We start from the raw sequence: 25,488 nt of genomic DNA, 5'->3' as shown, positions 1-25,488 counted from the left end.
TAGAGCGTTGGTATGTGAACTGAAGGGTCCCTGGTTCAATTCCCACCAAGGGGTTGTGGGCTCAATCACCCCCAGTAGGGGGCATGCAGGAGGCAGCCAGTCAATGATTCTCTCTCATCATTGATGTTTCTCTCTATCCCTCTCCCTTCCTCTCTGAAATCAATAAAAATATATTTAAAAATAAAAAAAAGAAAGAAAAGTGGAGGGGCAGGCATAGGAGAGTAGACAACTGGGAATTCCAGCTCCCAGAGTCAGACGCCTTTTAAGTCACCTGCTAATGCCTCGCTGCCGCTCTGACGGCTCAAGGCTGTGGGATTACAACAGGGCTCCTCCCTTCCACCCAGGAGGCAGCGTGGTGGTGAGTCACCCACCCCCCTCTCCAACCACCGTGCTCCCGGCAGACAGGCCAGTGAGATGGCACACAGCAGGCTCTGGTCTAAGATAAACTTTTAATTGCACATTTGTGTCTCGGGTCATCTATGGGGTGAGGAACCCACAAAATCCTGGCTACATGGGTACATTCTGGCGTTTTGGTCTGGCTGTCGGTGAAGGGGTGGAGTTGAGTGCAGAGCTGGACCCAAATCTGCTCCAATCCGCACCACTGTGCCCGGTGTCTTCAGGGCAAGGAGCTCAGACCTGTGGAGGGAGGGGTGGTACAGGCTGGTGGTCAGCCCAAAGGTATAGGGAGAGGGGATGTCCCTCCCAGCCCCCGCCTGGGACGGGGGCCGCTTGCTCACCGTGGTTGTATTTGCACTGCTTCAGGGCCTCGCTGAAGCCCTCACACAGGGTCAGGTCCCTCTGCGTGGTGGAGCAGTCCAGGAACTGCTTGATCTCATAGGCGCAGGGCCCCATCTGCAGGGGCTGGGAGCCGGCACGGGCAGGGGCCTGCGGTGGCAGCACAGGAGGCAGCAAGGTCAGCTCAAGGTTGGTAATGAGAAGTGGGTTCCAAAGCTGGGTGCCCCCTCTCCCTCCCCACAACCCCAGCCTGGGAGTCCCAAAGCTCCAGGCAGGCTGACTGACCCAGGACCAGCAGACTCAGCTGCTCCATCTGTTAAACAGGGTGAGCCCCACAGCCCTCTCAGAGCCACTCAGCTGATGCTAGACAGCGTCTCCCTGCTGCCTCATAATGGGCACGTGGGGCAGGTAGGAGGGGCAGGAGAAGAATCTCGAAAAGCCCAGTGAGTGTGAGCCCCACCCCCATAAGTTCTAGCAATTTCCTGGCTCAGCCACACTGATCCTCATGACCTCTGACCCTGCCACGAAATCTGCATTTGGCTCAGGACTGGTGGGGTGCCCAGTGGGTGACGGGTCAGCAGGGAGCAGGCCCCAGAGTCACCAGCTACAGCACATGACGTGGGATGGGGAGAGAGACGACTCGGGAATTTCCACATCCCTCCTTTCTACTAGTGTTCGGTGACCTTGGGCCCTAAAGTCATGAGGTTCCCCATCTCTAAAGGGCTGGTTGGCATCTGTCCCTGGGAGTCCAGGGACCTTGGCCTGAGGGGAGGGTCTGGGAGAGCCAGCCTGTGAGCGATAGAAGGGCAACAGCGGAGTGAGAAATAGGAACCTGGTTGGGCAAAGTCCTGGGCCTGAGGCCGCTCAGGAAATGCCTGGACACAACTCGGTGGACATTGCAGCTGGACTCCTTGCGCTGTGGCCTTCAGAGAAGTGGGCCTCAGTGTCTCGGGGCCCCATTGCTCACCTGCTGAGCGGCAGGCTGGGCTGGCTCTGAGCTCCCCCCGCTGAAGGCTCCAGTCAGGGCGCTGCCCATGACATGTCCTACAGCCGAGCCCACGGCTACCCCAGCGGCCGTGGATGCCATCTGCGCCATCAAGCCCGGCTGGCCCGACGGGGCGGGAGCCGGCGCGGCGGCCGAGGGCGGAGGGTGGGCGGGCGGGTGGGCAGAAGGTGCGGCAGGGCGGCTGCGGGGTGGAGGAGTCGCAGGGTTAATCCTGGCCGGAGCCCAGGCCAGGGGCCCGAGGGGCCAGCAGCCCCTGGACCTGTGCCCCCCTTCCCTCCTCCGTAGGGTGGGTGACCACCGTCTTAGACACGTGGTTGTGGCATTCCCTTACCCCCACCCCACCCGCACCCCCGCTAAGATGGCGCAGTCGTCCCCAAGGTCACGCTATCGCGTCCTTGGAGAGCACGCGCTTCCCCAGCCTCCTCCACAAGGGGCCCCAGTCCCGCTCTCACCTGGCCGGCCGGGCGGCCACGCTGCGGCTCCCTCGGGGCATGGTCGTGGCGGTGGGACTCGGCTGAGCTGACCAGAGACCGCAACGCTGGTGGCGATTCTGTCTCCGCGACCGACGCGACACCGCTTGTCACTGCCGCGCAAGGGGCGGGGCCTCGGGGACACGCCCCCAGTGGGCGGGGCGAGGCGCGCGGCGGCACCTCGCTCCCTCGGGGACCGGGCTCACCTCTTGCAGCCTGCCCCCGCTCTCCGCGGCCGTTTCAGCTGGAAACATGACTCTGCGCCCTCCCTGCGCCTGTCCCGAGCTGTGTGGGCCCCGGGGACAGGAGCCAATGTCGCCGAGCGCAGAGGGTTTCGCGGGGCGATCGCGAGGCGCAGGGAACGGAGTTGGGTGCTGTCCGGTGCTACAAGGCAGAGGACGCAGAGAGGCGACCGGTGGAGGCCCGCCTGGGAGGGGGCACGGGGCGCCAGCCGGGCTGTGCTCCTCTCCCTCCTATCCGACAGGGTTTTGGACTTCTGTGTGGTCTCAGGGTCGCGGGGGTGGGGGTGGGGGTCGGACTAGAGCCAAGAAGAGGTGCCTGGGGGAAGGCCTGGCGGGACCCGAATCCAGAAGCCCCGCCAGGGGGCGTCCGGAACCCGTCTTCGACTCCTTCCTGGCCAAAATGCGAAAATGCGCTGCAGGCACGGGCAGCCTAGGACAGCACCGCCTGGGGTGCGATGAGGCCCCCAGCGTGGCCCTCCACCCCACCTGACACCCTGCCCCCACGAATGCAACGCCGGACACTGACAGGGTTTACACGACATTCAAACAGCGTGCCCATCCCAAAGGCTGTGCTGAGTGCCTAGAGGCGGTTGCACCTGTTTGGATCCTGTGGCCTCTGGATTTTACCACCTTGGTCCCAGGCCGGGGGGGGGGGGGGGGGGGTGGAGGTGGGGGTAGCGGGGGGGGAGGCAGGGCAGGGAGTGGGGATTTAGGATGCTTCCCAGCCCCTCGGGGACTCCAGGTTTTATGGTCTTTTCTGAGTGACTTCGCAGTGGTCATATTATTACCCTGGGGAGAAGAGCTGACTTTTTTTCTTTTAATATATTTTTATTGATTTCAGAGAGAAAGGGAGAAGGAGAAAAAGGCAGAAACATCAATGATGAGAGAGAATTATTGATCAGCTGCCTCCTGCTCGTCCCCTACTAGGGATGGAGCCTGAAACCATGTGCCCTTGACTGGAATTGAACCTGGGATGCTCTATCCACTGAGCCAAACCAGCTAGGGCAGAGCTGACTTCTTTACTGGACCCCCTCCCCCCATCACTCTTCCTTGTGCCCTGGGAGAGGAAACTGAGGCCTGGTGGCACAAGGGTTGTGAGGAGGATGAAATCACCCAGAGCCAAAGCATTGGGTGGTGGGGAGAGGAAGGTTGATCCAAGTGGGGAAAGGCGACCCCTCTGTGAGGAGGAGGAGGAAGGGAATATGCCTGGCATATTCAGTTACTTCTAGACCACGTATACCTGCAAGTCATACGCACTACTGTGTTCTTACCTCTCAGACAGCCTGCGGAGCAGGCCCTCCCTGACCCTTGTCTGGGCCTGGGCCTCAGTTTTCTCCTCTCTTAAGTGGAGTTGACCTGGGCCTGGGCCTCAGTTTTCTCCTCTCTTAAGTGGAGGTAAGCACGTGAAGGCTGGGCCATTTTATCCTCACAGACATGCCAGTCCTGGTCCAGCCTCTACCCCTTTGCTCTTGCAGCCCCTGCCCACCTGTTCGAATATGCCAAATTGGCCCATCCTTCTAGGCTTATCAGGGTCCTCCTCTGGCAGGAAGCCCTCAGTGACCAGACCACCTTACTGAGTGCATGGTTAGCTTGTGACCATGGCCCTCCTCCCTGGGCCTGCCCTGCAGGTGGCTGCTACTTCCGCTCTCATGAATGAATGGTGGACTTCAGGGTCCCCGATGCACGGCCATGCTGCCCCGGAGACCACTTAATAAACGTTTTTATTGAAACAGTTATCTTTTCATGTATATCAGGGAAATGTATAATTCTCTCACCAAATCCATGATTTCTTGACTAATATTGCTAAGAAGGAGGCTGAAGTAGGTATTTCAATTTTTTTTTTTAAATATATTTTATTGATTTTTTACAGAGAGGAAGGGAGAGGGATAGAGAGTTAGAAACATCGATGAGAGAGAAACATCGATCAGCCGCCTCCTGCACACCCCCTACTGGGGATGTGCCCGCAACCAAGGTACATGCCCTTGACCGGAATCGAACCCGGGACCCCTCAGTCCGCAGGCCGACGCTCTATCCACTGAGCCAAACCGGTCAGGGCAGGTATTTCAATTTTTAAAAGTGAGTCACTTTAAACAAAAAGTTGCTAACCATTTAGGTAGTAAAACTCACTGCTGTCAGCCATCTCCTCGTCCTCTAGGCGTCGCTGTGGAGCCTTCCTGGGAAAGCTGTGAAGGCTCCCCGGGGGCTGGGACCAGGACCGAGGGTTGAATCAATCGGCTTGTCCTCTGCTCCCTCCCAGCCTCCTTCCCTTCCCAGCCCTAGGCTGGGTGCCCACAGCCTCACCTTGTGACACCCAGGACCCTGCCCACCAGGACAAAAGCCACTGCCTGCTTTTTGGCTCGGCGGTGTTGCCCGTGATGGAGCAGACTGCCTGGTGAGATGGTAAGGCCCTGGTCATCACAGGGAACGTAAGACCCGCCAACCTCTTCCAGCATGTGGACACCACCCCCTGCTTTCGGACTCAGGAGCCCCGAGGAGCCTGTTGGTCCACCCCCAGGCCCCCACTCTCCTCTGTCAGCACCCTCCCTCCCGCTGACCAGCTGGACTAGAGGAACTCCTTCTCACACTCCATTGCCTGTTGGTATGGAGAACTCTTGGGACTTTAATTTCCCCATCGATATAAATTGTCTATGTTCCAAGCTGGGGGGCTGGCCGGTCTCCATATGCCTCAGTTTCCCCTGGGACACATTTTACTATTCCTTTTCTCAGCAAGGCTCTGAGGAGTGACTTGCCCGTGGGTACAACCACCTGTCATAGGCTAACAGGAGATCAGAGGCCAGGCCACCAGGGAGACCAGCTGGGGATGTGCCTTCCAAAGATGGGGGTAGGGACCAGGAGGAGTGAACCGCGACTTCTCCCAGACTCCCCACCGCACATTGGGGAAACTGAGGCCCAGAGCAGTACCACTTGGCCAGGGTCACCCAGAACCAGGCCTCAGACCATAGGCTCAGCCCGCCCCTGGTTAGTACGGGGTCTCCGGGCCCCAGGCCCCTACCCGGCTAGCAAGCAGTTGCCTTTCCACCTCCCCCAACCGGGCGGCCGCCGTCGCGGCGCGGCGGGGAGAGTTTAGAACAAAAGGCGCGGGGGGCGGGGCTGGGGCGGAGCGGAGGCTATAAGGGGCGGTGGCCCGGAGCGGCCCAGCAGGCCCAGCAGCCCTGGGGCGGATGGCTCGGGCCACTCGGCTCCGCGGCGCGGCATCGCGCGCCCTCCTGCTTCCTTTGCTCCTGCTGCTCTTGCCGCCACCGCTGCTAGCGTGGGCCCCGCGGCCGCCGGTGAGTGCCCGCCGCCGGCCGGCCGCTCCTAGCCAGGGGGTGCCGGGCACGCGGGCTGGGCCCAGAGACGGAGCTGGACCCACGGGGTGCCCAGGTTACCCTGGAGCCGCCCGTTATCCAAAACCTCTTCTGGGTCTCTGTGGGCGTGATAGATAGTGAGCTGCCTGTCCCAGGAGGTATGCAAGTGGAGCCTGCATGGGGATCGCCCGGGCTGGTGAGGCGGGACTCGGCGCTGGACACACGCCCCCTATCAGCGTGGGAACCCGCTTCTCTGCGCCCCAGCCGCAGATGTTGGGGTGTGCCGAGGGCAGTAGCAGAGGGAGTGGTTACAGGGCCCTCTATCAGGGACAAAGCAGAGCAGGTCTCAGGCTGGTGTCAGCCTCTAGGCGTGTGGCCTTGGTGAGCACGCCACCAGGTGTGCAGTGGGCTGGAGGGTTCAGGAAGAACTGGGAGGCCAGCGGCTGGGCTGGGGGAAATGGTGTCTGAGCCTAGGCACCTGCCAGTGGCAAGTTGGAGAGGCTTGAAGCTAGGACAGCATGAGCTTGAGAGCCGCAGTGTGTGTGTGTGACTGTGAGAAAGTGAGGAAGGAGGGGGGCCAAGGGTGGAGAATTGAGAACCTCAGGGAGCAAAGGGTGGGAGAGCAAGGGAAGGGGGAAGAATGTGTGAGCTAAAGAAGAAGGGAGTCCATGTGAGAGAGGAGAAGAGGAGGGCCAGTCGTGGGGGGAGGGGTGACAGCCTGCATGTGCCCAGAAAGCTGAATGCTCCCCTCAAGCTGGGGCTTTGAGGGACCAGTAACAGGGGTGGCCAGGCAGAGCCTGGAGTCAGAGCCTGGGCAGCTGCAGGCCTGTGGGCCCCTGGGAGCCCATCCCACCCCTACTGGCAGCTGAGCCATCAGTCAGCTCAGGCAGGTAGGAAACCATTAGGAGGTGTGATAAGCAGGAGTGTGGTCTAGTGAGGAGGGAGGTCTGACCAGGCTGGGCCCCTCTGTCCAGCCACCCCAGCTCTGCCCTGGCTAGCCTTGCCCTCACTGGCTGAGGAGATAGGATGGGTGGGGTAGGGTGAGTGTGAGGCACCTCAGTCTGGAAGCTTTGCTTCTTCCCCAGCCCCTCTCAGTCCCCTAGATTTTAGGGCAGTCAAACCCACAGGTTCAGAAATGGGAGCGATCTGGGTGGGAGCGATCTGGGTTTGAACCATGTGACTTGAGGTGAGCCCTCTTGTGCCTCTGAACCTTACCCTCTCAGCCTTGTCAGAAGTGGTTGGGAGATAACAGTGCCCACTACTGGGCATTGAGGATTATTAAATGAGGTAATTTGAGGAATGGTACAGCCAGGCACACTGGAGACATTCCGTCACCTGTAGCTGCCCCGTTGATATTTGCGCAGGGTCAGTTGGAGCCAGGTCTGAGCTGGGCTGTTGTCTGTCACTGCAGATATGCAGAGAGCATTTGGGGTCGCCCTGATGTGTTTATCCCCAGGCTGCTGTTGGCAGGGCCAGGAAAGCTATGTAAATATTTATCCATCGCAGTTCAGCAGCTTTCAGGGTTGATGAAAGCCCCGAAGCCCCTGGGACCAGCTGGGGGGGGGGGGGCGGTGAGAAGGGGAAGATTAGGCTGCAGCATCGGGGAGAAGATGGACCTGCCTGCCGACTGGCTGTGTGACTTGGCCAGGTTGCTTGGCCTCGCTGAGCCTCAGAGAGGCTTGATGCTAAATAGAATGGCAGGATGATGCTCCCCTGTCTTCCTCACAGCCTCCTGTCGGGGTTACCGCCTGCCAACAGCAGAAGGCATAGCTATGATTAATGATCTCTATTGGACCAAGAGCAAACTGAGGCCCACAGAGAGGTTCAGCTAGTCTGGCTTTACCCAGCAGTCTCCTAGTCTGGGGTCCTCCTTTAGCTCTCCTTTACCGGATGCCTCCCATTTTCCTGATTGGAAGTTGTCCCAGAGGCTGACCTTGAGCCTCTAGCTCAGCCAAGAGATTGAGTCAGCCGAGAAATTCCTCGAGGATGTTTGAGGCTGTTGGTTTAGTGCCCGCCAGAGGACGGGGTGAGCGAGCTGGACTCCCAGCACACAGGCTGGCCAAGGGCGGATACTAGCGCAGGAGGAGGGAGCGCACCAGAAGAAGAAACACTTCTCAGCAACATGGGGTTTGGAGACAAGCCAAGAGCTAAGAGGGTGCGAGGAGAGCTCTGGGTGGGGAAGTGTGAGCTCTGGATCTAGGACCAGCTCTTGCTGTGTGACCCTGGGTAAAGTCCTTGACCTCTCTGGGCTCTGGAAAATGCTTGCTCCCTGACCCCCAGGAACCACCACCCAGCTCACTGAATCCCAGCAGCCTCGGGAGGACCAGCGTACCCATCCGAGGAATCAGTGGGCTGCCTGGTGCCAGGCCTTACAGCTAAGCCATGTGGCCCCAGGCCAGGAAGGACTCAGAAGGATGAAGTGTGGGAGGTCAGCGGGGCAGGGAGCACGTGTCCCATCCCAGTAATGGGGAAAAAGAGGCCAAGAGCTATTAAGTGATGGGCTTCCCCCAAAAGATCCTATTGGCTGGAGGCCTTCTTTCTAGTGCCTTCTGCTCACTCTCTTTCCAAGACCCGTGAAGGTGACACAGAGAGGGAGCAGGAGGCCTTTGCTGGTGGGGAGACCCTGCAGAAGTCGCTCTTCTTCTCTGGGTTTGCAAGCTCCCTTCTGACTGCAACTCCTGTTTTACGATTTAAAGTCTGGAGACTTTGGGGGAGCTGATGCCAGGTGGGTGGTGGGAGCGCTGGGGAATTTGGTGACAACAGAGTCCCAGGTGTTGGACAGGAGGGCTCCCAGAGGCAAGAAGCAGAGCCAGGGAAGAAGCCCTGCCAGCTGCTGCAGCAGGCATTACAGAAGGAGGCCATGTCGCCCGTTGCCATGGCACTATTCGCATTTGATAGCTGGGGAAATGAAGGCTAAGAGAGGACAGTGACTTGCCCAGGGCCACTCTGTCCAGGGGTGCCGTGGCATAGAACTGGGTCTTCTGAATCTCAGTCTGTGGCTCTTTCTACTGCACTGAGAATACAGTCTCTGGGGATGGACTTGGTGCCTTGTGGGGGCAGGAGAGGAAGGGATGGTATCTGTGTCCATTACCCACCCTCCCTCCATGGCTGACTGCTCCAGGCCTCACTGGGAGCAGAGAGAGAGAGGAGGAGAAATTTCTGCCCAGGGACATAAACAGAGCTGCCCAGGGAGGGTCCTTTACCCCTGCTCCGGGTTGGGAAGGAAACTGTACCCTGAAGGTCAAGGGGGTGGTGTGGGGAGGGGAAGGGGCAGGCCCTCATGGCTGGTCACACAAACCTGGGGTCCACATCCTCAGTGTGAGACCTTGTATATGTGTCATCCCCACCTTATGGGAGGAGCGGGGAGGTCCAATGAGCCCGCCTGCAAAGTGCTTGGGAAGTAGCAGGTGCTCAATATTTTCCCACTCCTTCTCTTCACCAAGGCGAGGCCAGCTGGGGTCCCTCCTCCAGGAGAAGGGTGACTCCAGCCCAGAGCAGAGCAGAGGTAGCAGGTAGGGCGGGCTGCGAGCACCGACAGCCTGCCATCTGCCAGCTGTTACCTGGGCAAATCGCTGAACTTCTTTGGGCTTCATTTTCTCGTCTGAGAAGTGGACATGATGAAGGTGGGGTTGGTGAGAGGTCCCATCAGGGGCTAAGAGCATGCCCGTGGAGCTATGGGCAGGGTCCTGGCCTCCATACAGGTGAACTGCAACAGTGATGAGTACTTAATAGCAGGAAGCCCAGTATCGGCTGGAACCCACAACCCAGGAGCCAACCATTCAATAAGCAAGCTCAGACCGAGGGAAAACTGGTTCTGGGCCCCACATACCAAGTAGCTCCACAGCCGCCTGCCTAGGGGTTCAGAAGACCCCTTCATAGTGGGGTGTTCTGGGGGGTTGAGTTGTTGGTGGCTCCATAATTGGGAGCTTGAAGGAGGGGGCCAAAGATGCTGATCAGGAGCCCGGGGCCTGGGAGAGCTGCCAGAGGCTGAGGCCGAGGCCAAGGCTGAGGGTGGGGCCTGGGTGGCTCGGCTCCCACCCCAAATATGGCCGTGGGGAGGCCACAGCTGCCCAGACCAGACAGGCACCGAGTATCTCAGCAAACAGCGCCACATGCCTCTCCTCCAGCTTTGCACAGTACCCACAGCCAGCCTTGGCCTCGGCCCGGGTCATCAGAGTCCTCACCTGGCCCTGCCACGCCCTTGCTGGAGGATCTCACAGGGTCTCCCAACCTTTCGGAGCTTCTGCTTTTTTCATGAACTAGAACTTTTTTATAAACCCTGGGACTTTCAGAGGGTGGCAGCTCCAGGTCAGAATCACCTGGGGCTCTGGCTGGGGCTGGGCAGGTGGTAACTGCTCCCTATCTCTCTCTCTCTCATTTACACGCACACACACACACACACACACACACACACACACACACACTCAGGCATGGAGGGGGCAGGCAGACCACATCTAGCCCTGCTGTGCACCCAGCCCTGGTAAAGTGTGAGCAAAACTGCCCTCAGAAATCAGACCCATTTTCCAGACTGGGTGCCCTTACTGGTACCCGGCCCCAGGCTATGTGCTTTAAATGCATTACCTTGGCTCATCCTCAGATCAACACTATGGGGAGGAATGAGCCCCATTTGTCAGGTAAGCAAATCAAGGCAGAGCTGCAGCCCCTCTACACTGAAGAGTGTCTGCGGTGGGAGTCCTGGGCAGGGGTAGCTTACATGACGTGGGAGCTGGGACTGGAAGGGAGGGGACTCAGGAAGAAAGGGGGGTAGATAGTATTTACTGGGGGGGGGGTGTAAGGGGGGAGGTGGGGCAACAGGAGGCACTGCCTGCCCTCTCCTCAGAAGCATTGTGGGGTCCATTGCTGGGGGTGTGTGGAGAGTATAGTCTCTGTGCCCCCACTCAGACCTCATCAGCCCAAATGGCCAGAGCAGGTGACGGGCAGCCCTGGGCCCTTCCAGGCGGGAGTGGCAGGCAGTAGGAGGCCTTGCAGCAAGTCCTCAGGAAACCAGTCCGCTCATGCCACAGGGCCTGCAGTGCGACAGTGAGCACGCCTTCTCTGGCCCTCGGCTTGCCCGGAGACACAGCGGCCTGGGGCTGAGTATGGGTGCTGACAGCCCACAGCCCTAACAGTGAGCCATGAGGAGTAGAGGCCTGACCTGCCCCCCCCCCCGCTCCCCACCCATCCTCTCTCCTGCCCAGGACACCCACCACCACCACCTGGTGAGAAGGGGGCCACAGGCCTGGCATGAAGCTCCTCCAAGCAGCCTGGCACCTGCCCCCCCTGCACAGGAGGCTCCTCGTCCTGCCGGGGGCCCCAGACCGCCCCGCTGTGGCGTGCCTGACCCCCCTGATGGGCTGAATGGCCGCAACAGACAAAAGCGGTTCGTGCTGTCGGGTGGGCGCTGGGAGAAGACTGACCTCACCTACAGGTAGGGCCCTCAGCCATGAGCAAACGCTGGAACACTGTGTGTCTGTCCGTGTGCCCCGCCACCCTCACACCTGCTTCTTGAGGCACGCCAGCTCTCCATGGCTAACAAACCTGTGTGTCCACTGGCCCCTGAGCCATCCATGGGCCAACACTCCTGAACCCCAACTTAGACAGCACAGACAGCACCCCTCCACACATATGCCCTCCCACGGCAGAGGGACAGTGCCTCTGTCAACCCATGCCTGGCCGCCCCGCAGACCTGCTGGCGCACAGCTCTCAGTATACAGGCAGCTTCTAGGGGCACCTACTAAGGACCAGGCCCTAGGACTCCATGGGGAATGAGGCGGCCACAACCTGTCCTCTGGGGGAGCTGGGCATTGACCTTGCTGTTGTTCCCATCTAGCACCCTAATTCAGGAGCCATGCAGGTGGGGAACAGGGGTGAGGGGACAGGTAATAGCTCGGGTGACCTGAGGCCCCTGGGAGTGATGCAGAAGCTGAAACGTCTGCCTCGTGCAGATGGGGACTTGTCTGGGGAAAGAAGGCACATGAAGACTACTGTGGGATCACGTGGCATGGGAGCTGAGACTGCTGGGGGCCTCAGAAATGTCTTGGGTGGGAACTGGGAACTGAGGGTTTCAGGTCAAAGGGTCAAGTTCTCCCCACAATGAGCGGTACAGTCAGGTCTACAAGGTGGGTCTTGGGGCCCCTGGTCCTGTGTTCTTCCCACTGAATGCGGACACCTGTGTGCACCAAGGACACAAGCCCACGTCAGTGCCCCACACCTGAGGCTCACCTGGCCTGTGTCCTGCGTGCCTGCCACCCCCACTAAGCGACGCTGGCCCAGTAGCCATCAGGGGCTGACCCTGCCCTGAGTGAGGCCCAGGCTCCTCCTTCTCCCCCCAGGATCCTTCGGTACCCGTGGCAGCTGGTGCGGGAGCAGGTGCAGCGGACGATGGCTGAGGCCCTAAAGGTGTGGAGCGAGGTGACACCACTCACCTTTACTGAAGTGCACGAGGGCCACGCTGACATCATGATTGACTTCACCAGGTAAACCGGTGGCCTGGAAGCCCTCTGGGGACAGCCCCAGCTGTCAGCAGCTCCTGACGCTGCACCCCCCTCCTTCCCCCGCAGGTACTGGCATGGGGATGACCTGCCATTTGATGGACCTGGGGGTGTCCTGGCCCATGCCTTCTTCCCAAAGACCAACCGAGAAGGGGATGTCCACTTCGACTATGATGAGACCTGGACTATTGGCGACGACCAGGGTATGGCCTGGGGACCATTTTCCAGAATGGGCAGCTGAAGATCAGAGAGAACGGGAACTCTCCGAGTCCCTGAGCTGGGGTACCTGCTGCAGGAGGCCATTTCCCTTTTCTAGGCACAGACCTCCTGCTTGTGGCAGCCCATGAATTTGGCCATATACTCGGGTTACAGCACACGACGGCTGCTAAGGCCCTTATGGCCCCTTTCTACACCTTCGGCTACCCACCGAGCCTCAGCCCAGATGACCGCAGGGGCATCCAGCACCTGTACGGCCGGCCCCGGCCACCCCCCACCTCCAGGCCTCCGGCTCTGGGCCCCCAGGCTGGGGTGGACACCAACGAGATTGCACCACTGGAGGTGAGGTGCCGGAGGGTGGGAAGACCGGAGGTGAGGCCCTGCACCAGCTCTCCCCACCCCTGGCCTCTGTGGCTCCAATGTGGACTCTTTTCTGGCCCTCTCCCCCCAACTGCCAGCCCGAAGCTCCACCAGACGTCTGCGAGGTCTCCTTTGACGCGGCAGCCACCATCCGTGGCGAGCTCTTCTTCTTCAAGGCGGGCTTTGTGTGGCGGCTGCGCGGGGGCCAGCTGCAGCCTGGCTACCCTGCGCTGGCCTCTCGCCACTGGCAGGGATTGCCCAACCCCGTGGACGCAGCCTTTGAGGATGCCCAGGGCCACATCTGGTTCTTCCAGGGTGAGTGGGGGCTATGCTCAGGAGATTTCCAAGAGCCAGGAGTGCCATGGCCAAGGGTCGGGACAGAGACAAATATGGACAGGTAGAGGGTGAATCCTCAGGGTCAAGGGAGAGCAAGGCTCACTGTTCTGGGCACAGCTGGGAGCCTCCCGGAGCGGGTGGCTCTCAAGGTGGGCATAGAATAGAAGGTATTGCACAGTGGGCCACGCATTGGCCTCCAGCTCAGAGGTAGTGACATGATTCACCTGAAGACACAGCTTGGAAAAGGTAAAGCAGGGATTTGATCTAGGTCTGGCGACCCTGGAGCCTGTGCTGTTAACTTTCAACTGGCAGAGAGCCTGGAGCATTCCAGGTGGCAGGGACTTCATAAACTAAGGCCCAGCCAGGACCTGCCGTGGCAGAGCTAAGGCCCAGGGGGTGGTGAGCAGTCAGATGCCAGGGGAAGGAACGGGCGCCCGGGCACCTCTCTGCTACTTAGAATAACCTTTCTCACGTGGTACGTCCCAGAGCCTGCGCCACCCCAGCTTATTCCTGCTGGCTCCAACTTCCCCTGCGCCGAGAGTGCCAAGCAGGACAATGAAACAGGCTGGGGAAGTCTGCGGCGGTGGCCGCTGGGAAGGCCCATGAGGGCTGCAGTGTGGCCGCTGCACAGCCCCATCATAGCCTCCCTTCTCCGCAGGGGCTCAGTACTGGATGTATGATGGTGAGAAGCCAGTTGTAGGCCCTGCCCCCCTCTCTGAGCTGGGCCTGCTGTGGTCCCCGGTCCATGCAGCCTTGGTCTGGGGCTCTGAGAAGAACAAGATCTACTTCTTCCGAAATGGATACTACTGGCGCTTCCACGCCAGCACCCGCCGTGTGAACAACCAAGTGCCCCGCCGGGCCACGGACTGGCGAGGAGTACCCTCTGAGGTCGATGCCGCCTTCCAGGATGCGGATGGTGCGTTGGTGATGGGGTGGCTGGGGGAAGCGGTGCGGCAGCTGCATCTCCCACCCTGTGGGGCCTGAGCATCAGTTTTTCATCATGGGTCCTTTGTCCAGCACCCTCCCCAGCAAGCCCGCTTCTCCCCAGGGCAGTGCTACACCACTAGGGTTGCAGATAAGATTGAGAGTCAGAGAGGTTCAAGGACTTGCTCAGGCCCCTTGGTCATGGCTGGTAAGAATGCCCATCGCACACTGATGATGCTCCAGGCACCTAAGCTCCCTGAGTGTCTCATGTACTTCTCAGGTATTGTACCCGTTAGGAACCCAGTTTCCAGAGGAGCAATCAGAGGTTGAGGTGATGGGGTTCCCTAACTGAGGCCACCCAGGTGGACAGTGGGCAGCTAGGACCACCACCCAGGCAGTCCCTGCTCCCAACCATTGAGCCATCTGGCCTCTTGCCATCTCCAAGTTGGGGACTCACAGTCCAGTGCTCTCTCTCGTGCTCTCCCCTTGCTTCTGTGCTCTCCCACAGTGAGACCTGTTGGGAGAACTATCATGTGGTGGCCTCGGACCCTAGGTTGCCTGTAGCACCCACAGGACTCAAGATATCCATATGTATCTGGCTGGTGGGGTGTAGGAGTGGAGTGATGTGGAGGGAGGGCCAGTGAGGGGAGTGGGACTTGCTTTCCTGGCAGGTAGGAACTGGGTCTCCAAAGCACCCCCATCTTTCAGGCTGAAGGGCTCCCCCAAGGGAAAAGAGGTTCTGGAGGACTGCAGGTTTCAAGGAACTCAGCAGTGGCCAAAGCCTGCCCACCTGGACCTCCCCCTGTGCCCATCCCCTGATGGCAGGTGTGAGGCCCAGTGTCCACTCGCCCAGGCCTGACCCTCCTTTCTCCTCAGGTTATGCCTATTTCCTGCATGGCCGCCTCTACTGGAAGTTTGACCCTGTGAAGGTGAAGGTCCTGGAAGGCTTTCCCCGTCTTGTGGGCCCCGATTTCTTCGGCTGTGCAGAACCTGCCAACACTTTCCACTAACCATGGCTTGGATGCCCTCAGGGCCCCTGACCCTTGCCCAGCCACTGACTTCACCAAGAGACCTGTGGCCATCGTTGTGACTGTGGCATCAGACATGAGACAGAGCCTGTGTCTTGTCAGGGGTGGGGAGGGGTCCTGCCACCATGACAACTGCAGGGAAGACCATGCCGGTCGTGGTCACCTGCCAGCAACTGTCTCAGACTGGGCAGGGAGGCTTTGGCATTAGAGGTGGGGTGGGACTGGGCCTGCTCCACCCAACCTGTGCAGGTCACAGTCGAACCTCAGAGAGCTGTCCTCGCTCTCTATCCCTGTCCCTCAGGAAAGGACCTCAGTAGATTGGCGGGAGCTGGAGCCCCTGCTCTGTCCCTGCCTCGAGGTTCCTGCAGGGTGCTAGCACATGGATCCTGGGGCCCCATGGCCTTCTGCCCTTTCCTGAGATGTCAGCTTGCAACTGGCTGCCTTCCAGTTGGTGATCCTGGAGATCTGTTCCCCAAGATCCAGGCCAGAAGGTCCAGAGTCGGCTGGGGTGCGGGGTGCTTCCTGCTGGAGACCCAGGGCCCTGAAGGCCCCAACATACCTCAATCCTCTCATGGGCCAGATTCTCCCATCCCCCTCATCCTAGCACTGAGACCTTCCAAAGCCATGTAAATATGTGTACAAAGCCTTTTTTTTTTTTTTTAATTGAGGTTTCTCATTAAACATGGTCATGATAATTTTCTACCTGCTTGCCTGGGGTTTCTCTTTGATGGGGAGGCTGGATGGGGACAGAGCTGGGCTAGGGAGGTGGGAGGGCTGTCTAGTTTCACCACAGGGCTCAGCTTATTGTCAGGCACAAATCTCAAAGTTAAGGAAGGAAAGGAGAAGGATCCTTCCCCTCCAACACTCATCTGATGCACCAGCCAAACCAAATAACCGCCTGGATCTTGGATCCTGCCAAGCCAGGGAGCTTTTGCTCATGCCAACACCACTCAGTGTTGCCATGCTGCCCATTCCCACAGCAGGAACAGCTGTGGGCCCTAGGTGCCCTCTTATGTGCTCAGCGGCACTGTTTTCTGGGTGGGGAAACTGAGGCACAGGTACCTCGGGCCTCCTCCCAGCCTTCAGGCCTCACTTCCTTTCTCCTCCATTGGACAGAGTGCCAGTCCCAGCTGTGAGACTGGGAAGGCCACTGCCTGATTCTGGGCCTCGGTTACTATTTCCATCTGTGAGAATTTCCCTCGGTATCTAGATTTGGGAAGCAGTCTGGAAGAGAAACGGGTCTAGGATCCTTTAAGAGACTCGCGGGCACGCGCCCGGGCCTTTTGTTTGGGCGGCGGAAGCGCGCGCGTCAGCGTCAACGCCGGCGCATGCGCACCGAGGGCGGCCTGGTCGTCGTCTGCTGCGGTAGCTGAGGATCCCGGCGGCGGCGACGGCGGCGCGAGCGCCCGGCCAGGCCCGCCCTTCGCCTCCCGGCTTCGACTTCCCTCGATTGGGCTCGCCCCGGACACGCCTCAGCCCTCCCGATCCCTCGCATCCCGGCTTTTGCCGCCCGCCTCCACCGCCGCAATGATGATGATGGCGCTGAGCAAGACCTTTGGGCAAAAGCCCGTCAAGTTCCAACTAGAGGACGACGGCGAGTTCTACATGATCGGCTCCGAGGTACCGTGCAGCGCGCCCTCCTTCCAGGCCCTCGCCCCGGGGAGCCTCAGGGCGGGTCTGCGCGCTGGGAACGCGCGTCTCCATTCATCGCTGCGGGCGCGCGCGCGAGCACGCGCGGGGGCGGGGCCTGGAGGGCGTGATCGACTAGGCCCCGCCCCTGGTACCCCTGAGATTCTGGGTTTACTTACCTACCCTTTTCTTGGTAGTCGGGGACGCACCTTGCTGTCAGGGCTAGGGCTGCCCGATGAACCACTGGTTTCGCGCTAAGTTGGTGCAACACGAGGCAAACGGAAAGAAACTGGGTGTCATGGTTAGCCGTGCGACTCTTGGAGGGAGATGTTGGAAATCTCACATGCACCCCTCCCCCATTGGTATATCTGGGATCCCGGAATGGCAGGTTGTAGAGGGGAGGCTAAGTGAGGGCTCATCCACTGTGTTCGTAGCTTTGAGGTGGGAGGGACCTTTGTTTACCAGTGTACCAGGGAGGAAATAGGTTGGGAGGAGGATGCTTGCTTTTGGGTGGATAAGGACATCCTATTTCCTTTGGGTGGATAAGGCCCCAGTCCCTGAGCTAGGTTTATCAGTAGTTCAGAAGCAATCGACGCTTTGCATATCTTGAACTGATTGAATTATTATTACAGGAGAGCCTAAAGATTTATTTTTATTTAAACATATTTTATTGAGTTTTTACAGAGAGGAAGGGAGAGGGCTAGAGAGTTAGAAACATCGATGAGAGAGAAACATCAATCAGCTGCCTCCTGCACACCCCCCACTGGGGATGTGCCCTCAACCAGGTACATGCCCTTGACCGGAATCGAACCTGGGACCCTTCAGTCTGCAGGCCGATGCTCTATCCACTGAACCAAACCAGTTAGGGCTAAATATATTTTTTTTAATCCTCACCCAAGAATATGTTTCTATTGATTTTAGAGAAAGAGGAAGGGAGAGAGAAAGAGAGAAACATCTATGTGAAAGATGGATCAGTTGTTTCCTGTACGTTCTGGACCAGAGATCGAACCCAAAACCTAAATATGTGCCCTGACCTGGAATCGAACCCCCAACCTTTTGGTGTACTGGACTTTGCTCCAGTCAACTGAGCCACTTGGCCAGGGCAATCCTAAAGATCTTTAATTCTTACTAGAAGTGACAGCACTTTGTTGAACAGCCGGACCACTGACTTTTGGAAAACCCTACAACTGGTCCTTCAGTGGTAGTTTGTACTAAGTATATTGTTTTTCCAGATTACCTCAAACTAGCCTGTTTTGGTCTAAAGGAAGTGTCCTGATAGTGTATATTTCTTTTTAAAAAGAAAAAATCATGGCTATGCAATTCAGATGTGCATATCCCAAGCAGTAGAGCAGTGGTTCTCAACCTTTCTAATGCTGTGACCCTTTAATACAGTTCCTCATGTTGTGGTGACCCCCAACCATAAAATTATTTTCGTTGCTACTTCATAACTGTAATTTTGCTACTGTTATGAATCATAATGTAAATATCTGTGTTTTCCGATGGTCTTAGGCGACCCTGCTAGCGGTTCTCAACCCACAGGTTGAGAACTGCTGCTGTAGAGCCTCTCTCGAGTAACATGGTAACAAGGTAAGTGCTAATCTTGGCGAGCTAAAGCAGTTACAAAATGCCAAGGGTTACTACCTCTTGTAGCAGATGTTAGTATCAGATGCCAACATTCCATTCCTGTTTTTACAATTTTTGTTGCTTTTCTTTACACTTGAACATGAATTAAGCCTCATGATGGTCACACTGAGGCTTTCAGGACACCCTGTGATTCCTGGCTTATCTTAGTTGTATTGAATTATGACACCAATGTTGTCAGCATCAGAACATAGTGTTATCATTTTCCACCAATTTTTATAAGACAAAAAGGGCAGGATGCAATAAATTTTTCGCATTTTCACATAAATGCTGCTCTTCCAAGATAGCTGTGCTGGGGAAATTGAGCCAGTAAGTGCAGGATACAAAAGGCAGTTGAGGAGTTTCCGTATGTGACAATGGGCAGGTTGTTTAAAGAAACCTTTACCTGGTCTCATGGGCAGGAAAAGCAGTCAGTTTGGCCTTGACTCTGAGTGGGTGGTACTTTTGAAAAGCAAGCTTTCATTTATTAGGTGGAGCAAGTTGAGAAGAAGTTTGCAGCCAGGTGGGAAGAACGTCAGGTCCCAGCTCTGCTCTGCCTCTGTGTCACGTTTCTCGTGTATAATTAGATGCTTAGACTAGATGGCCTCTAAGATCTTTTCCGTAATACATTTTAGTTTCTAGAAAGTTAACGGCAGTCTTCTCTTTCAGCCCTGTTGCGTGAGAACATTGTCCTGAGACTGAGTCAGTAGACACCCAGAAGGAAGAAGGGAGAGGCAGTTTGCTTTCTGGGGCCTGACTGAATAATCGTTGGACCTTTGGAGGTCTGGGAAAGGTTCAAGATAGAATGCTGTTCTTTGATATTCTGTAGCTCCTGTGACAGCTTGGGTGGGTGGCCCCCAGACCCCTTTCCCGTGGGAAACAGGCACCATAGACAGAGAGGTGGGCTGGCCACACCACATTTGTGATGTGGCCTTGGAACAGTATCTGCAGTTGTAGTGAGTGCGCCACTGTTCTGCCATCTGCTGGCAGCTGTACCCACCAAGTTAGAGTCACAGACCTGAGAGGACTCTAGGAAATTCCCAAGTCCGTGTTTTCATTTTACATTTGGAAAACCAGGTCCAGAGCAGACAAAAGTTGGTTCAGGAAACACCCAGAAAGGCAAGCCCTGCCCTCTGTGTTCTGAAGGGGCCTCAGGAAGGGTTTAGGAGTCCTGGAACTCTGCAGGACCTGCAAGGTGGTAGTGGGGGGAGTTATCGTCAATGTCTTTTCAAAACCTAATGGAAACTACGTTTACTCTTGGTTGGTAACAACACTCAAGCCAAATAATATGCAGGGGTCTGTGCCTACTGTGTGGCACGTGAGGCCGTGTGGTTACCTACTCTCACGCTGTTCATCAGCTCTGGTTGTCAATCATAGAAATCTTTGATTCATGAAAAATGGAGAAACATTTTTATTTAATAAATGTACTGTGATGGGTAGGTAAATGGGAAAATAATAGATGTGGTCCTTTGTGGGGTACAGAGTTGCTGAGCATTTGACAGATAAGTAAGTTGTCCCAGAAAGGGAATGTGACTCCTAGTCAGGTGGAGCCAGCACCTGGCATTCACTCCACTGGCCATCTCTTGCCATGTGATTCAAGTGATCACTTTTGTCAGTGAGACATTGGGGTTTCTTTATAAAAACTTTAGGACTAGATTTTTTTCCTTTATCAAGGAAGTCATACTTTGAGTATTTGGTACAAGCAATCTGAAGCTATTGTTTGGGAAAGTAATGATTTATATAGCACGCTGGTGATTGCCGATAAGTGCTTTTTAAACTCTTCGGAAAATTCCTTTGGTATCCCTGGTTTGAGTTTTGTTACTAAACAAAGCAACAGGGGTCATGGGGGAAATTATCCTGCATCTGTCTAAAATTAAGAGACCTTTTTGGTGTTTATTACATCGTAAAAATATCAAAGTCTTGTTTTAAAGATAAAAGAAAGTCAAAGAGGCTTTACATTTCTGGAAAGTGCCAGAGCGCCTGAGTCCAAAATCAAAATCATTGCAAGCTTCTCCGTGAGCTCTGGGGGCTTCTTGGTGAGCACTGGGGGCCTGCCTCACGAGCTTTGGTCCTGTCGTCAGGATGCAGATGTTATTGTCCCCGCCCGGAGGGGCCCAGATGTGGGCCAGATGTGCACTGCTGTTGAACCCTTGATGTCAGCAGGATCTGTTTTTATTGCTGCCGAAAGCCTGGTGCCTGATGGCCAACTCAAGACCTGTTTGTCCATCACTTGATGCAGTGGAGCCTCTGCACCAGGATCCTGCCCTCTGTGTGGAGACGTGACCCTCATAATGAGCCTTCTTGCTTTACTCATAGGTGGGAAACTACCTCCGTATGTTCCGAGGTTCTCTGTACAAGAGATATCCCTCACTCTGGAGGCGACTAGCCACTGTGGAAGAGAGGAAGAAAATAGTTGCATCGTCACATGGTAAAAAAACAAAACCTAACACTAAGGGTGCGTCTTCACGAGGGTTTGTAAACCTGTTTCAAAACCACTCGCTTATGTCATGAAGATAAAACGTTTTCACTCCAGAGTGTCTTCACTGCAGCCCTGACCTTAGCGTGGCAAGGAGCATCCTAGGGGCAGGGCACATGTGCAGCTCAGGCAAGAAAGTGGCTCCAGGGAGCCAGTGGCGGTCCTTTACCAGGTATTTCTAATGGGACCAGAGGGTGTATTAGGGGGGTCGGGCCGGAACAATAGTGGGTGCTGTGAAGACATGTTGGTCTCAAAACGTTTTAGGAATGCTGTGATGCTCTGCCATCTGCCGTGGCGTACCGCCATAGTCATCCTTCATGCAGCCCGAGCGGCGGGTGGTGACCCCAGCTCCCACTCCCCTCTGGGGCTTTCACCGCTTCGCTTCTTAGAGCACATCCATTCCATAGCATTTCATCTGGCAGCCAGTGTGCTAGAGCTCATGTGCATGTCCCTGCTTGTTGTGCCTGAGGTGTGCCTGGGGCTGGCGAAGTGAGCGGCCCGACTCTAGTGACGGTAGAGGCACTGGCGTGCTTCAGCCGTGGCAGCTCTGTGCAGGGCGAAAGGATGCTCTTCGATGTACCAGGAAAGGCTCATGGTCCATTTGGGTTTGGACACAGCACAACGTTCAGCAGATGGTGAAAGTGCTTCCCACTTGGCAATGGCCCCTTGTAGAGAGCTGCGTGTGCATGTGCATGTGTGTGTGTGTGTGTGTGTGTGTGTGTAAGTGTGTGTGTGTGTGTGTGTGAGAGAGAGAGAGAGAGAGAGAGAGAACGAGAGCATGCTTTGCAGTCTGTCCTGTTTGGTGTGTCTAGAGGTGCTGCTGTGGTCTTGTCCACTGTAGTGGTTCTTTTAATGCAGGAGCCGGAGCTTTTTTTAATCTGCTGCTATAACATTTCCACTCACTTTAAAAAGTCTCCTTTTTGTCCTCCCTCCGCCCCCAGTGGAGTACCAGTCACTAACGCAGTGAGTCCCAGCTTTGCTTTGCCCTCCGCAAATCTCAAAGGAAGTCTCGGTGACTCTTCCGCCTTGTGCTTTGGAAACACCTCCCCCATAACTGCTTTGTTTCTCCAGGAGAAGCCAGGCTGGACCCGCAAACAGGTAGCAGCTCTTGACCCAGGTTTCCTAGAAGAGCTATGAGTCGAGTTGCCTAGAATCTGTCCCGCTTCCCAGACAGCATTGACTGGCCCAGGGCCAGGAGTTCATGTTCGGTGTGAAGCAGCTCTTTCCAACTCTCTGGGCTCTTGTTTTAAAAGAAAAGTCTTTTTCATCTTCCATTCCATCTCTCCACTTTGCTTCGTGTTGTGACTGCAGTGGTGTCAGACCTCTTCCCACTGGTGTTATGCTCTGGAGCCTTCTTCTCTCCTGAGAGCCCCTGCTGGCTGTGCTGCGCTGCACCTGCCGCCGCTTTTCCTCTGTGCCTGGAGCCGGTGCTCCTGGGACTAATATGTCCAAAGAAATCCTCAGAGTGTTTATCCAGTAGGACCTCTAAGGAAAGCGCTCAGTCCAGACTGCCCTTTTGGAAGAGGCCCGCATTCAGCAGTAGTAAGGTTGACACCTGCTTTTCTCACCTCCTGCATGTGAGGATCTTGATGTGCTGCATCTACTGGCTACTGCTGGTCACTGCCCCACCAGCGGGGTGACCACAGCTGTGTCTCTGGTTACAGATCATGGATACACAACCCTGGCCACCAGCGTGACTCTGTTAAAAGCCTCAGAGGTAGAAGAGATTCTGGACGGCAATGACGAGAAGTACAAGGCCGTGTCCATCAGCACGGAGCCCCCCACCTACCTCAGGTACCAAACCCCTAGCCAGGCGTGTTCATGTGACACCTGCGGGTACTATTTTTCTCAAACTCCCGAACTAGTTGGTGTTAAGTCAAACCACAATACTTTTCTTTTTTTAATATATATTTTATTGATTTCAGAGAGGAAGGGAGAAGGAGAGAGAGAGATAGAAACATCAATGATGAGAGAGAATCATTGATCGGCTGCTTCCTGCACGTCCCACACTGGGGATCGAGCCCGCAACATGGGCATGTGCCCAGACCAGGAATTAAACTGTGACCTCCAGGTTCATAGTTCGACGCTCAACCACTGAGCCACGCCAGCCAGGTACCGAAATACTTTTCAACACTTTACCCACTGTGCTTACAAATTATCCTGGCCGGGTTTTTAAGTTTCTTCTTTGTCTTTGGAATTTCTAAAAAACCTAAGCCAAGTCTTGTATTCTGGAGAGGGGCTAAGAATGCTTTAAAAGTGGGACTCATCTGTCAGAAAAATTAGTGACCCAGACAAAATCACAAAACAAACAAACAATAGACTTGAATGTATAAATTTAGAACCTTTAAAAGAGTGTTTATGGTAACATTTAAACAAGAAAGTAATCGGAAAATTGTTATGTTGTAGAAAGACTCTATTCATTCAGATTTATAAGGAAACTTGAATACCCCAATAGATAAATAGGTAAAGGGTGGTCCACACTGGAAGTACAAAGAATAAACAAACACAGAACGATGTTTGTCCTCGTGTGTAATTTTAAAAATTCAAAGTAAAAAAATAAAATCATACCCTGGCTGGTGTGGCTCAGTTGGTTGGGTGTTGTCCCGTGCACCAGGAGGTTGCTGCTTCGAAATTCTGGTCAGGGCACATGTCTGGGTTTTGGGCTCAATGCCCTGATAGGGGCGTGTGGGAGGCGGTCAGTCAATGTTGTGCTCTTTCATTGATGTTTCCCACCCTTCCTCTCTCTAAATTTAAATAAATATATATATACTAGTGACCCAGTGCACGAAATTCATGCACATTAAAAGGGGATTAATTAGAGGAAATAATTTAATATTGCTATTTGCCCTTTCTCTATAATAGAAGTGTCAGAGATGAAAGAAAATTAGTAAAATGTATATTGAAACCTTCCTCCTGTCATAGTCTGGGGCTCACCACGGGACCCAGAGTCAAGTACCTGCCCACCCACATGCACCTAAAAATCGCGTGAGGCCGGCCCCCCTGCACCCCCCACATTGGACTAGATCCAGACCCGGCCATTCCCACCCTTGTCAAGCCCTGCCAGGCAGGGGGCGTAGCCTCAGGTCCCCTGGCCTGGCGCCAGGATGGGGGGCATGGGCTGAGGTCTCCCAGCCCAGACTGGGGCGAGGGCATGCCTTGAGGTCCTCCATCAAGCCCCGCCAGGTGGGAAACATGGCCTGAGATCCCCTGTCAAGCCCCGCTGGGTGGGGGGCATGGCCTGAGGTCCCCCATCAAGCCCCGCCAGGTGGGGGGGGGGGCACAGCCTCAGGTCCCCCGGCCCAGCACCAGGAGGGGAGTGCAGCCCCAGGTCCCCTGTCAAGCCCCACCGGCAGGGGGGCACAGCCTCAGGTCCCCTGTCAAGCCCCGCTATTTTTCCATTGATTTTTAGAGAGAGTGGAAGGGAAGGTGGGGAGACAGAGAGAAACATTGATGTGAGAGAGACACATCGATTGGTTGATTCCGCAGTTGCCCCGATCAGGGATAGGGATTGAGTCTGCAACCAAGTTACGTGCCCTTGACTGGAATCGAACCCGGGACCCTTCAGTCCACAGGCCACTGCTCTTATCCACTGAGCCAAACCAGATAGGGCTCAGCATGATCTTTTTGTAAAGCATTGTGACATCAAACTTTTTTGTGTGTGTCTCTGGCCTGTTAATTTCACCCCTGGGAATTTGTCCCAGAGAAATAACTTAAAAGAACACCTCTGCCGAAACCGGTTTGGCTCAGTGGATAGAGCGTCGGCCTGCGGACTGAAAGGTCCCGGGTTCGATTCTGGTCAAGGGCATGTACCTTGGTTGCGGGCACATCCTCAGTGGGAGGTGTGCAGGAGGCAGCTGATCGATGTTTCTCTCTCGATGCTTCTAGCTCTCTATCCCTCTCCCTTCCTCTCTGTGAAATACCAATAAAATATATTTAAAAAAAATAAATAAATAAAAAAAATAAAAGAACACCTCTGCCAACAAAAACCGTATGTATACAGAGATACCCTTGGGAGTGATAATGAGAAATATGGAGCCACGCAGCCATGGGCAAACTACGGCCCGCGGGCTGGATCCGGCCCGTTCGGCTGTTCTATCTGGCCCGCGGAGCCGAAAGAGCGGAGGGTTCTCTTGCTCTCCCCTTCGCTCCTTTACTTTGAATTTATATTAGTTCACACAAACACTCCATCCATGCTTTTGTTCCGGCCCTCCGGTCCAGTTTAAGAACCCATTGTGGCCCTCGAGTCAAAAAGTTTGCCCACCCCTGCACTAGAGTACCCAGCCTTAGGGAGAGGCTGAGTGAGTGAAGGTGCTCACTGGAATGAACTACGGTGTAACTGTATATCGTAATTAAGTAGACTGCAGCAACCAAAGATGGGGTTCACATGCCTGAGCCCCACGGATGCATGCCCTGTGCTTTCAGTTCTCAAGCAAACCTGCATTCAAATGCACCAAACCCAAGAAGCACTAAGGGAGTTGGAGAGTGTTATTTTATTTGTTTTTTAAATATATTTTTAGTGATTTTAGAAAGGAAGGGAGTGGGAGAGAGAGAGAGAAACATCAATGATGAGAATCATTGATTGGCTGCCTCCTGGCATGCCCCACACTGGGGATCAAGCCCGCAACCCAGGCATGTGCCCTGACCAGG

The 25,488-nt window shown here is 55.8% G+C and overlaps 3 protein-coding genes across 4 annotated transcripts in view; 2 read left to right on the top strand and 1 right to left on the bottom strand.

Annotated features, from left to right (window-relative positions):
- Nucleotides 1–430: 430 nt before the first annotated feature.
- Nucleotides 431–2,727, bottom strand: CHCHD10 (coiled-coil-helix-coiled-coil-helix domain containing 10). Its single transcript, XM_080650707.1, has 4 exons — nt 2,194–2,727; nt 1,703–1,922; nt 738–885; nt 431–636 (listed from the first exon to the last, which is right to left on the bottom strand). Exons 1-4 carry the CDS (start codon nt 2,232–2,234, stop codon nt 617–619), a joined length of 429 nt encoding a protein of 142 aa, XP_080506833.1. The 5' UTR covers nt 2,235–2,727; the 3' UTR covers nt 431–616.
- A 2,884-nt stretch (nt 2,728–5,611) lies between these two features.
- MMP11 (matrix metallopeptidase 11) lies at nt 5,612–15,817 on the top strand. The gene is made up of 8 exons (XM_080649621.1): nt 5,612–5,743; nt 10,960–11,189; nt 12,094–12,237; nt 12,322–12,455; nt 12,569–12,810; nt 12,927–13,143; nt 13,823–14,080; nt 14,965–15,817. The coding sequence occupies exons 1-8, from the start codon at nt 5,636–5,638 to the stop codon at nt 15,096–15,098; spliced, it is 1,467 nt and encodes a 488-aa protein (XP_080505747.1). The 5' UTR covers nt 5,612–5,635; the 3' UTR covers nt 15,099–15,817.
- The window catches only part of SMARCB1 (SWI/SNF related BAF chromatin remodeling complex subunit B1), a 27,214-nt gene continuing 17,480 nt past the window's right edge, over nt 15,755–25,488 (top strand). The window contains exons 1-3 of one of the 2 annotated variants that reach the window (XM_080649623.1): nt 15,755–16,736; nt 20,682–20,793; nt 22,506–22,635. In XM_080649623.1, the coding sequence (XP_080505749.1) occupies nt 16,644–16,736; nt 20,682–20,793; nt 22,506–22,635 (335 nt within the window). In that variant the 5' untranslated portion in view covers nt 15,755–16,643. Of the gene's footprint in view, nt 16,737–20,681; nt 20,821–22,505; nt 22,636–25,488 lie in introns of both variants that reach the window. The other variant, XM_080649622.1, reaches the window with a different exon arrangement.

This window comes from Plecotus auritus (assembly GCF_963455305.1).
Source record: "Plecotus auritus genome assembly, chromosome: 13".
NCBI classification, from domain to species: domain Eukaryota; kingdom Metazoa; phylum Chordata; class Mammalia; order Chiroptera; family Vespertilionidae; genus Plecotus; species Plecotus auritus.
Note: the sequence above shows the minus strand (reverse complement) of the source record. Positions and strands in the feature narration are given on the sequence as shown.